The sequence below is a fragment of the Stenella coeruleoalba genome (assembly GCF_951394435.1).
Source record: "Stenella coeruleoalba genome assembly, chromosome: 9".
Lineage (NCBI taxonomy): Eukaryota > Metazoa > Chordata > Mammalia > Artiodactyla > Delphinidae > Stenella > Stenella coeruleoalba.
In genome coordinates this window covers 51,059,957-51,073,486 of record NC_137155.1, presented here as the reverse complement: position 1 = coordinate 51,073,486, position 13,530 = coordinate 51,059,957, and the positions used below count along the sequence as shown (strand labels likewise).

At 37.9% G+C, this 13,530-nt stretch overlaps 1 protein-coding gene across 10 annotated transcripts in view; it reads left to right on the top strand.

The window, feature by feature from the left end:
- Window positions 1-13,530, top strand: part of CDK14 (cyclin dependent kinase 14) — a 591,667-nt gene that overhangs the window by 198,642 nt on the left and 379,495 nt on the right. For all 10 annotated transcript variants that reach the window (XR_013829689.1, XM_079931296.1, XM_079931294.1 and 7 more), the window contains one exon: window positions 2,288-2,367. Coding sequence is in view for 9 of the 10 variants with exons in the window: in XM_079931296.1 (XP_079787422.1) it covers window positions 2,288-2,367 (80 nt within the window). In the remaining variant the exon portion in view is untranslated. The remainder of the gene's footprint in view (window positions 1-2,287; window positions 2,368-13,530) is intronic.

The following is a 13,530-nucleotide window of genomic DNA, read 5'->3' as shown; positions in this document are numbered from 1 at the left end:
ACTCCTAGCCTTGAGGAGACGGCACATTGTGGAGCGTTATAACTGGATGTCCTTTGACTACTGTAACCAATAATATATTTCAACAATCCGTTTGATGAGGGATGCCACTAGGATGGTTGGGCTGTGATGATTCCCTTGACCTTTGTGCCTGTGGCAGTTGTTTTTTTTTGTTTGTTTGTTTTTTATCGAAAACAGACCAATTGGTTGCAGTTCTTTACAAAGAGACATTCAAATTCTTTATTTCAGACTCAGGCACTGGATTCTCTGGGCCACACGAGCTCTCCTTTGCTGATTCCATAGCCTCTAAAGATTTTTGGTTGCAATTTAAATTACAGTAAGAAACCATTTTTCACCTATCAGATTGGCAAAATCAATGGTTGATAACATAGTATATACTGGTAAAGGGGAAACAGGAGCTCCTGTCTTCTATAGGTTGTATAAATTGGTACAGCCTGTACGTAGGATAATTTCTCAGTGTCATCAGAGTTAGAATTTAGAGATACACATTTTTTTTTTTCTTGGCTGTCCACACCCTACTTTGTTTTTTTTTCCCAACATCTTTATTGGAGTATAATTGCTTTACAATGGTGTGTTAGTTTCTACTTTATAACAAAGTGAATCAGCTATACATATACATATATCCCCATATCTCTTCCTTCTTGTGTCTCCCTCCCTCCCACCGTCCCTATCCCACCCCTCTAGGTGGTCACAAAGCACTGAGCTGATCTCCCTGTGCTATGCGGCTGCTTCCCACTAGCTATCTGTTTTATATTTGGTAGTGTATATATGTACATGCTACTCTCTCACTTCGTCCCAGCTTACCCTTCCCCCTCCTCGTGTCCTCAAGTCCATTCTCTAATAGGTCTGCGTCTTTATTCCTGTCCTGCCCCTAGGTTCTTTGTGACCTTTTTTTTTTGTTTTTAGATTCCATATATATGTGTTAGCATACGATATTTGTTTTTCTCTTTCTGACTTACTTCACTCTGTATGACAGACTCTAGGTCCATCCACATTTTACTTTTAGGAATTTGTCTTACAGATGTATTTTTACATGGATGAAATTATGGCCAAGAATATTTATTATATCATTGTTTTATGGCCAAAAATTGGGAACCTGCTAAATGCCTATCAGTAGAGGACTGGCGTTAAATTAAGCATACTACACTCATACAAAGGAACACCCTGTGGTCTTTGAAAAGCAAGAGACAATTTTCTATGAATTTATGAGGAAGTCACCAAAGTATATCGAGTGATAAAAATAATATACACTGTACCCTGTATGCCATATTACCATTTGTGTGTGTGTTAAGTATATACGTTAAGCTAAGTTACCTCTCTGAGGTAAGTGGTGACCTCAGAGGGTGGGAACTGGCGGGGAGATTTACTTTTCATTAAATGCTTTGTGTTTCTTTTACTTATTTTAATTAAGGAAGTATGTTGGTAAGCCTAGTCAAGGTAGAAAGTAGAGCAGGCAACTAGAAGACCAATATAGATAATCATGTCTTTATTTTATTAACAGAATAGATTGGATAAAAAGTTATCTGCCTAGCGTAATCTTACTTTTAATTAGAGCTGATACACATTTGGAATGTGTCTAGAAGAAACATCTGCTTTGGATAGGTCTTGTGTAATTTTGTAATAGTAAAATATTCTTAACTTTTATTTTGATGGTATACTGCATTATAAAACACAATCAGACTAATGTAATTTTAGGAGGCTCTAGTAAAAAAAAAATAGTGAAAAAGGGAGGAATGGGTGATGTTGAGAGAGAGACAGACAGAGACAGAGAAAGAAGAGGGAAGAGAGAAGGAAGAAGACTGAGTGTCAGGTTTCCGTCCTTGGGGATTGAATGACTTCAACTTAAGACTGAAGATAAAGACATTTCAGCAAAAGAAACAGAGGCGCTATTGGAGAAACAAAGGGAGAGTGTTATTTTGACGACTTGAGTTTTAATTAATCTGTGAATAATTGATCGAACATGGTGTTTTTGTTAAGCACTAGTTTCATTTTGGAAAGAACATAGAGTGAATCACAGAAAACTTCAGTTAAATCTTGGACTATGCAAGTGCGAATATTTAAAATGTGAATATTTAAAGTGTGACTATTTATGATGATGATACAGGATTCCCAGCCTTACTGAAATTAATCTTGTTGTGGTGGCATAATTGAGTCCTGACATTTTCAGTGCAAAAATGCATAAAATATAAATTGTAAGGAAGACAATTAGAACCATAACGGGAACATATTTTCACGGATTTGCTTCTCATCTTTTGTTTTGTTTCTCCAGGGTAAATGGAAAGTTGGTAGCCCTGAAGGTGATCAGGCTGCAAGAAGAAGAAGGTACACCTTTCACAGCTATCAGGGAAGGTAGGCATTTTCTCTTGTTATCTTTGCTTTTGTGTTTGCATGATGCCCATAGGTGTTTACCTATTATGCACCTCTGAATATGCTGCGTTTCTAAATTACATAGTTATATTTCTAATTGGAATGTGTAAACTGAAATTTAAAAATCAGTACCTCTTACGATCATAGCAATTCATGTTAAATAAAATAAAACTATCCTGCTATATACTCAGGTGTGGAGAAAAAAACTGCTGTGCATTGATGGTGAGACTGTCACTAACTGAGGAATCTTACACGTCTGATTTTGTTTGCAGAGCTCCACGCACATATTAATCTAGAGTTACTCTATATTCATGACTTTTAAGGAAAGTTCTTAAAAATGAGGGGATTATGCCACCTTGTTAGTCTTTTGTATTTCTTCTTTCTTGATTTTTGTTCCTGTTCTTTAATATATTTTCTATTGTTTTTTCTTACTGATTTATAGATGCTCTTTATATATCAGCAGCATGTATGTTGTAATATTTTCTTCCATTCTGTCATTTTTCTAAAAAGTCTTTTTAACAGTTATTTGATACATATAAATTTTAAATTTTTATGAGATGAAATTGCTCTATCTTTTGCTTTATTACTTCCTGCATAGTTTCTCTACTTCAAGAGAATGAAATACCTTCTTTTATTAGTGGGATCTTTTCAGTTCACTTTCAGAAATTTTAGTATTAATAACTTCACCTCTACTACATTGTTAAAAGTACAAATCTTGAAATAAGACTTCAGTTTATTTTTGCATTGAAGGAACCACAGTTACTTTTCTGCTGCTCCACAGTAAGATAAATAACAGAGATTTACTTCAATAGTATTGTTAAGATATTGATGAACTAAATGTAATCTGTCACTGGTCTGATTTGTTTTCCTGACCAGGGATTGAATCTGGACCACAGCAGTGAAAGCCTGGTATTCTAACCACTAGGCCACCAGGGAACTCCCAAGAAGTCTACTTTCTGTTTCACTTTCTCACCTTTCATTCTCCTTTTCATACCACTTCAGTTTAGTTTCTATCATTCCTGTTTAGCTAACACCAGATTTTCCAAGTGGGTAGCTTTTCTCTCTCTCTGTGTTGTCTCCTTTTCTAAATATTATGGAGTTTTAGGACAGGGAAGGGGCCTTCTTTTCTCTAATCAGCACTCTTTCCCATGTGATTTTATTCATGAATTAAATAGCAGCTATAACATGATGACCTACACATGCCTCTCTTTAGCTAAGACCCTGTCTTTGTTTCCATTCTCACACATCCTTCTGCCTACCTGGCATTTCCTCTTGAATCCAGTAATATATAAAAATGATAATATATCACTCTCAAGTGAGGTTTATTCCAGGAATAAAATATTTGTATTTGGTCTGATGGGATTGGAAACCACTGGCTGAGATGGAGCAATGGGTTCCCATTGAGCTGTGAATTTGATTATGGTAGACCCTCAATGTTAAAGAGTAGGAGAGGGGCAAAGAGTTGCTGGGCCAAGAGAGAAGCAGAAGGAAAATGATACTGGGCAGCAGGCATGCTCCTTAGCATGTGGGGTGTGCACTAGAATTAACCAGCCTAACCTTGTTAATGGTGCCTTCCCAGATTCAAGGTTAAGAGGAAGTTCCTAATGATATTAGAGGATCCGGCTTTGACAGTTGGGTCCATCAGTGGGAAGCTCAAGGGAAGAAGCAAGTAGGGTTATATGAAAGTTTTTGATGATCTGTCTGTTCATACTGGCTGGGTATGAGGCAAGGCCCTTGGGCACATGGTAAACCTTGATATAAGCTTAGGAGCTGGCCCCCCGGCTGCGGTCCTGTCATAGAATGCAGGGCTCTGTAGGTGGGACCTGGTTCTGTGGGTTAGAGAGCCTCTGAAGACTTTTGAGCTGAGTGTATTAGGAGGATAAATCTGATATTAGGATGTGATATAGATTAGATAAGGAGGAAGCCAGAAGCTGATAAATCAGTCATTCAGAGCAGTGCAGATTTGAAATCATGAGGATTTATTAGAAAGCAGTGACAAAAAATGATGTTGCTGAGAAAGAAATGCCAAACCTAGGTGAATTATTAGTTATAGGCAATTTGAGAGGGAAATATCAATGGTTTTGAGTTTGAATGAGTAAAAACAATGGTGCCAGAGAGAGAAATAGTTTTTGATTGCATGGAGAATTGCTTTTAATACTTTGCAGTTTGAAAGGGCTATTATCCAATTTAACCTTCACATTAGCCTTTTGAAGGTTCTTTTTTGGGGGGTGTAGAATTTATATTGTTTGTGAATTCGTATTACTAATATGGAATTGAGGCTCAGAGAGGTTAGATGACTTGTCCAAGGACTTGAATCTTGGACCTAGACTTTCTTAGATTATAAAACAGTGTCCATACTAACTTTGTGGAGTAGTTGATTGGGGTTTTACACATTGGGGCTTGAGTTCATGAGACATCTATACAAAAATGTCTTTTTGTGATGTGGAAGTGTAGCTCACAAGAGGCCAGCATGAACAGTATATATTAACATGGTCTTTAACAAGTTGAACAAGTGGTAAGATTTTTATGGGAGAGAACTTTGAGTGAAAACAGAGAGCTAAATTGCAAGACAGTGTAGTGAGTTAGAAAGCCTCATATTAGAGTCTGGAAAGCTGGGTTTTGATCCTGACTGTTTTTCATCACCATGCTAGTTTGCTAGGGCTGCCATAACACAGTACCACAGACTGAGTGGCTCAAACAGCATCTCATGGTTCCGGAGGCTAGAAGTCCGAGGTCAAGGTGTCAGGGCCCACCTTCTGATGGCCATGAAGAAAGGATTTGTTTCAAGCCTTTCTTGGTGAATAGATGGCTGTCTTTTCCCTGTGTCTTCACATCATCTTCTCTCTGTGCCTTTGTCCAAATTTCCTTTTCTTATAAGGACACCAGTCATATTGGATTAGGGTCCAGTGACCTCACTTAATTACCTCTGAAAAAAATTCGATTTCAAATACCATCATATCCTGAGGTGGTGGAGTTAGGACTTCAACATATGCATTTTGGGAGACACAATTCAATCTGTAACATCACCTAATGGTGTTGGGCCTCAGTAACCCTACTTGCAGAACACAGGAGTTGGTTTGTGCCATCGGGAACCATCTACCTCTGCATTATGGTTTTGATTTCCCAAGGAGTCTTTAAACTCAGAGTTCTGAATGCTCTGGAGATGAATGGTACAAGAATTGTTGAGGCCTGAAGGAACTGATCACAACAAGACATTGTATTTTCCTTTGAATAAAATATTTTACGTTTTTCCTAATAAAATCTGACTTCCGAGTGATTTTTAATGGAGATAAATGACCATATAGTAAGAAGAAGAAACTCTGGGCAGTTTTGGTTATTTGTTGCTCTCTTGCTTTTCATAAGTCTTATTTTTCTGCTATTTATGTGTGGAAGCAAAAGCTAGCACCGTTGCTCACTCTCTTTTGCTATTATTAATACTAGAAATCCATGCACAGTAACTCCTCTGTGTACCTAGTGGTAGAACTTGAAATATTTAGGATGAGGGTGGTAGATGCTTGGGATATATTCATTTTTACATTTTTTCATTGATGGGGGAGTGGCATGGCTTGTTCAATTGAGAGGAAGCACTTTAATTTGAGTTTGCCTTTTTTCTGCTGCTTGGTCAGTTTCCTCATTCACAAAACGTCAATAGAAGGAAGATTTCAAAGTAGGAAAGCACTGTGCATAGTAAAGTAGCTTTCAAGTGGCTGCTTGCCACTTCTAACCTTTCCTGGGAATTCAGATGTTAACACATAATTTCCACCTAAAGTGGAAACACTTGTAAGCAACCCTAATCTTACCAGCTTTATGTCCAAAGATGGACTTTGAATTTTATCTTATAGAGCTAGAGTGCTTAATGGCTTAATTCAGGTTCACGTGCTTTGAAACTTGTTCTGTCTTTGATGGGAGCTTAGAGAAATTAAGTAGCCATGCTGAGGCCAGCTTTTCTATTTTAACTTAAAATCTTTATATGATATCATCATGGTTTTTCATGGTACTGATAAAGAGTCAGGAGATACAAGAAAGGTTTGAAAGGAAGTAGATGAAATGTCTTAGGATACAAGAAAGTTACAGGAAGGGAAAGATAGTAAGTTCAATCTCAACATGTTAAGTATGAGGTTGGACATTCATGTGGCAATTGTTCATATGGTGTGCAATACAGATAATAGGCCAGTTGTACATAAATTGGGGACCTTACTTGGCACTTCCAAGTACATGATCTCATTCAATCTTTCAACATTGTGAGAAAGGTTGATGTTACTATCTTCATGTTAATAATTATGAAGCTGGGATCTAAAGAAATTTTTGTCCAAAGTCACACAAATAATTATGTGGTAGGTATGGAGTTCAGCTTGCGTCTTCTACCTAGTACGGTGACACATGCTAGCCATTCAGTATGTGTTGAATGAATAAGTGAATGAATGAGTGAATAAATTCCAAATCCTTACTTTTTATTCTACTATACTGCATTACTGTTGACACAGAAGCCTGTACGATCAAAATTGTATATAGAGACTTTCCGGCTGTTAAGAAGCAGACAGGTGAAGTTGGGAAAGCACCATACAGCAAAATTCTGAGTCTTGATGAAGGCTGTGCAACTAGCTATGTGATGGTGAGCAAGTCACTTAACATATTTTGTCTTTAGTTTCTTTCTCTTGGAAATGGAGGGGTTGGACTATATGATCTTATATCTTCATGATTAAAATAATAGTACCAGCGTGGATCTTTTCCTGGATAAAGGATCTATAATTGTATCATCAGTATTCCTCATCCACACCTGCTGTAGTGTGATGCACATTACTGTGCTTAGAATATTTCTTTTAAACTTTCTAATAATAACCCTTTATGTCTGTCACTGAAAAAATTAACATGAATTGCTTCAGAGCATTTAACAATTGACAAAAAGTGTTTAAGTGGAAGATAAAAATCTATGAGTCTAGACTTTGATTGTAAGTAAGCTTATGTAAGTTGCCAAAATTGTTATTCTTTGTAAGTCTGAGTAATTTGATGGGTGTCTGCCAATTGATATCAACAAAAAATTTCCAAGCTCTCAGATCATGTGACTTTAAAAACTATAAAAATCATGTATTTTCTTTTTCATGTTTTTAATTTTAAAGGATAAAGTTTTTTTAATGAAATAACATTTCTTGTCTGCTTTAAATTTGTAAAAAATTTTATATTATGTCTTATTTTATTTGGAAATACAGTTTCCAACTTGTATTTGAAAACATAAGTATTTTATTGGAAATATAAATTAAGCTCTGATACATTTATATTTAAAACACATTTAGAAGAACTATGTAACTAGTTCTAATTTGAAGGCATTTATAACTGGCTAAAAATCTTTATAGACTTTTTTGGTACCTGTCATGCTAATAACATTTTAAAGATGCTACCTCATTTAATTCCCACAATAATCCTGTGTTAAATATAGATATTAGTATCTCCATATTACCGATGAGATAATTGAAGCCTAGAGATAAGTAAATTATCCTGTGTTACACAGTTTACTAGGAAACAGCTAAGTTAGGGTTTTAACTGGGGTCTTTTAAGTAAAGAGTTTGTTTCAAAGGTGATACCTTCCTCCCTTCAAAATTTCTTGGCTAATTTTTAAAAAGTGATGGGAATCCGTAATCTACATATCAACTGCTTGTCATGATAGTAATTATCATAGCTACTATCAGTTGCTTTATAAAAATACAATCCATTGGTATACCTTTGTTACTTCTCAGTATTTGAGAAACTGTTATACTGTTTTGCTGCTTAAGCTATGTTCTATCTAGTGACTTAGAAATAGTCAAAAGATGGCAAACTTTAAACAGTAATTAATTCATGACCACTGTCATGACCACTGACAGGATTTAGTATTATTGACCTTTGAGCTGTAATTTAAGATAAATTTCCTGAATGTTGAAGGAACTTTGAAGGATGACAGAAAACAAGGAGACTTTTTTTCTTTTTTTTTTTTAAATTTATTTATCTGTTATTTTTAAATTTTATTTTTGGCTGCATCGAGTCTTCGTTGCTGCACGTGGGCTTTCTCTAGTTGTGACGAGCAGGGGCTACTCGTCCTGTGGTGCGCGGGCTTCTCATTACAGTGGCTTCTCTTGTTGCAGAGTGTGGGTTCTAGGTACGCGGGCTTCAGTAGTTGTGGCACACGGCTCAGTAGTTGTGGCTCACGGGCTCTAGAGCGCAGGCTGAGTAGCTGTGGCACACGGGTTTAGTTGCTCCGCGGCATGTGGGATCTTCCTGGACCAGGACTCGAACCCGTGTCCCCTGCATTGGCAGGCAGATTCTCAACCACTGCGCCACCAGGGAAGCGCAAGGAGACTTTTTAATATTCATTAAAAAAAATTGATAGGTCATGTATATTAGAAAGGAATTTGACAGTACCAGAAAGAGAGGATAGAGAAAGGAGCAAAAACATATTTGAAGAAATAATTGCCCAAACTTACTAAAGTTATTGAAAAATATGATTAATCTGTTATCCAAGAAGATAAATGAACCAAAATTAGGAGAAACATAAAGAGACCCATACCTAGACCCATCATTGTCCAACTGTTGGAAGACAAAGACAAAAAGAAAATCTTGAAAGCAACAGGAGTAAAGCAACTCATTACGTGCAGGAGAAAAAAATATGTTTAAGATCTAATCTCCCATCCAGACCAGTGGAGGCAAGAAAGCAATGTAATGACATATTTAAAATGTTCAAAGACAAGACAAAAAGCCTGTCAACTAAAAATTCTGTATCCAGCAAAACTGTCCTTCAAAAATGAAGGCTAAAGACATTTTCAGATCAGCCACAAATTGGGAGAAAATATTTCCAAATAATATATCTGATAAAAGATTTATCTCCAAAATACATAAAATATATAGGGGTCCAAAACTCAATAATTAGAAAACTCCCCCCAATTTTTTAAATGGATGATTTGAATAGATATTTCACCAAAGAAGATATACCAGTGGCTGATTAGCCCATGAAATAAAGCTCAAAGTTGTTAGTCATAAACAAAATGAAAATTAAAACCACAGTGTGATGTGACTGTACACCTAATCCAATGGCTGTAATAGAAAAGACAGATAATACCAAATATTGCAAAAATGTGGAGTAACTGGAACCCTCATACATTGCTAGTGGGAATATCAAGTGGTATACTCACTTTGGAAAACATGTTGACAGCTTTTTATTTTTAAAATAAATTTATTTTATTTTTGGCTGTGTTGGTCTTCATTGCTGCGAGTGGGCTTTCTCTAGTTGCGGCGAGCAGGCTTCTCATTGTGGTGGCTTCTCTTGTTGCAGAGCACCGGCTCTAGGCGTGCAGGCTTCAGAAGTTGTGGCTCGCAGGCTCTGGAGTGCAGGCCCAGTAGTTGTGGCTTACGGGCTTAGTTGCTTCGCAGCATGTGGGATCTTCCCGGGCCAGGGCTCGAACCCGTGTCCCCTGCATTGGCAGGCGGATTCTTAACCACTGTGCCACCAGGGAAGCCCTTGACAGCTTTTTTAGAAGCGGAATATTAAATTACCATATGACCCAGCATTTTCACTCCCAGAAATCTATCCAGGAGAAAGGAAAACACTTCCATGCAAAGACACGTACACATGAATGTTTCTAATGTTACTATGCAGAATTGGCAAAATCAAGAAACAACCTAAATGTCCATCAACTGTTGAATTGATACACAAAATGTCAAACATTCATATAGCAATAAAAAGGAGCTACGTACTGACAATATGCTTCAACATGTTTGAACCTTGAGGGACTTCCCTGGTGGTCCAGTGGTTAAAACTTCGCCTTCCAATGCAGGGGACACAGGTTCCATCCCTGGTCAGGAAACTAAGATCCCACATACTGCGAGGCAACTAAGTCTGTGCACTGCAACTACTGAGCCTGCATACTCTGGAGCCCACGCCACGACTAGAGAGAAGTCCGCGCACCGCAACGAAGAGCCTGCATGCCGAAACTAAGACCCGATGTGGCCAAAAATAAAAATAAATAAATATTTTTAAAAAACCAAACAAACACGTTTGAACCTTGAAAACATTTATGCTCAGTTATATAAGCCTGGTTGTATATACATAAAATTCCCAGAAAAGGCAAATCTATAAAGACAGCAGATCAGTGGTTGCCTGGGGCTGGGTTTGGAAGAGGGGACTGACTGCAAACTGTCACCACTGTCTGGTGAGACAAAATTGTTCCAGTACTGGATTTTGATTATGGCTGGACAAATCTGAGATATGGTAATGGCTGCAGAGCCCTACAGATTTACTAAAAGTCATTTTATTTTATATGTACAGTGGGTATCTTTTATGGTTTATATTATACCTCAAATAAATGTTTTCCTAATTCTATTGAAATGTATATTTATACACTTAGCTAAAAAATAGAAGAAAATTAATATAACACTAGTGATGATTAAATCTTTAATTATTAATTAATAATAAGTTAATCATTAAATTGTTAAATCTAGAAAATCTTTATTCCTCTTTATCCCAACTTCTCTAAACTCTGTTATTTTTACTATCAGAAATAAAACTTATTTTGTTGAATATAAAAACTGACACCTCCTATTCTCAAAGATCTTAAAATTGATTAGTGGAGAAAGATAAACACGTTATCAGTTGAATTATAGGATCTAATTATAAATGTCTATAGAGGGGAAAGAGTGAGAGGGAAACTGCTGATAAGTCAAAGAGCCTTTAAATTAATGATGGAAGAGGTGGTACCTGAGTGGTGTTGTTCAGACAGTCACAAGGAAGATTTTGAGGGTCTCCTGTTGGTGTTACCCAGCCTGTCCTGTCATTACAAGAAACATGGGCCACTTCTACGTCAGAACTTAAAAAAAAATTACTCACGTGCCAGAAATTGTCTTCTAGTTAACAGTGTTGACATCAGTGATGTTGGATGTTTCATTATTCCGGGAAGGCAGAGGGTGAGGGATAGGAGCTGTCTCTGTGTGCTGAACTGAGCTGCCCTAAGCACATGGAAGAAGGAAAGAGACAGCCTATAGAGCTGTACTAAAGAACCTTTGAAGCCACATGTCATTGCTGTCAGTTTTTGACAAATAGCTTTAATCACAACACACTATTTGTTCAGTGAGATAAAATAACCCAACAGAAGCAAAAAATCGTTGTATTAATTTATGCAGCCAAGAAGCTGATTGTAAATGGCGATCGACAGGTTGAACTTTTATGACTCCATAGTGGAGAAGCAGCCAGAGCAGCTATATATTGGAGGAAGGAACGTCCTTTACCCTTTTCAAGCCTGTGTCCTCCTGATCCCTCCCCAACTCTGCTCTGACCATCTTTTAAGACCTTTTTTTTTTTTTTTTTTTGTGGTACGCGGGCCTCTCACTGTTGTGGCCTCTCCCGTTGTGGAGCACAGACTCCGGACGCGCAGGCTCAGCGGCCATGGCTCACAGGCCCAGCCGCTCTGTGGCATGTGGGATCTTCCCAGACCGGGGCACGAAGCCGTGTCCCCCTCATCGGCAGGCGGACTCTCAACCACTGCGCCACCAGGGAAACCCTAAGACTTTATTTAAGTCCTATCTTTTCCCTGAAACTTTTTTGGCTTTCACAGAAATAATCTTTTTCCTTTTCTGCTCTTTTTGCTTGCTCTGCTTTTGTTGTTGTTGTTTTCTCCTTTATAAACTTATCTTTTAGCACTTTCTGCATTATACTTTATGATGTGCTCAGTTGTGTTCAGTTGTAAACTATTGATAACCTGTGGGGCCTTTGTATTCTGAGGGTTGTGGTATGAAGCCAGCATTGACTAGTCATGTCCCAGCTCTTTCTCTGCTGCCACCAAAATGGAACTAACCAAGAGTCCAGTTAGTGTTTGAATGGAATTTAAACAGTAATGAAAAGGACCAGAGTGGTTTCTGGATTAAAAAGAAAGAGAGCTCTGGTGTGGACATGGAAGAGATTTGGGCTGAGCTTAAATTATAGTGTCGTAGTTGGTTTGGGCCGCTATAACAAAATACAGAGACTGCATAGCTCATAAACAGCAGAAATTTATTGCTTACATTTCTGGAGGCTGGAAGTCCCAGATCAGGGTGGCAGGATGGTTGGGTGAAGGCCCTCTTCCAGGTCAAGACTTTGCACTGTATCCGCATGTGGTGGAATTGGCTAGAGAGCTCTGTGGAAGCTCTTTTTAAAGAACATTAATCCCAATTCCCTGGCGGTCCAGTGGTTAGGATTCTGGGCTTCTACTGCCGGGGGCACGGGTTTGATCTTTGGTGAACTAAGATTCTGCGTGCCATGTGGCACAGCCAAAAAATTTTTAAAAAAATTAAAAAAAAAATTAAAGAACATTAATCCCATTCATGAGGGCAACAACACCCTCATGACCTAACCACCTCCCAAAGGCCTCACCTACTAGTACTATCGGCTTTGGGGATTAGGACTACAAAATATGAATTTGTTAGGGGTGGAGGAGGTACAAACATTTAGACCATAGCAGATAGGTAGGATTCATGTAAGGAGAAATGAACAGAGAAAGGCATGCCCGCTAGTGTAGCTGACTAAGGTAAATATCACTTCTTCCCCTCCACCTCAATCCCATCACCAGTTTGACAGCCATTGAGGAAGTAAATCTCTTGACAGTGGGGTGTGTAGGTAGTTCCTAAATGTTTTCTTATGAAAAGTCTAGCTGTTCCTGTGTTCTTTGATAGTCTACTAAAAAGATAATTTGGATATTGTTCTGGAAACTTCTGGGTTTTTTTTTTTCTTAACTTTTTGTTGTTGTTACTGTAATATTTGTTACTGTGTGTTTCATTGTTGACCCTGAATCATTAATGTGGCTGGCGCATCGGGGATAATTGGTGAGGAAAAAACCGAGAGACCCAGGGATCTGCAAGAGAATGCCATGAAGCCTGAGAAAGGGGAGCTAGAACAAGACACTGAAAAGGAAGAATGTGTCCAGTTGAGGGGGATTAATAAGGAGCTAAGAACAATTTGAGTGTCTTAGAGTGAGTTTGAGGTTGACAGAACCATTTATAGAAACAGGAAGCCAGAGGTGGCTGCAGTTTTATGGTCAGAGGGGTTGAATAGATGTTACATATGCTGAACTTGAGGTGATAGCCATTTATACCAGTTAGAAATCACCAAACCATAGGATTTTAGAGCTGAGAAGAATTTTAGTGACCATG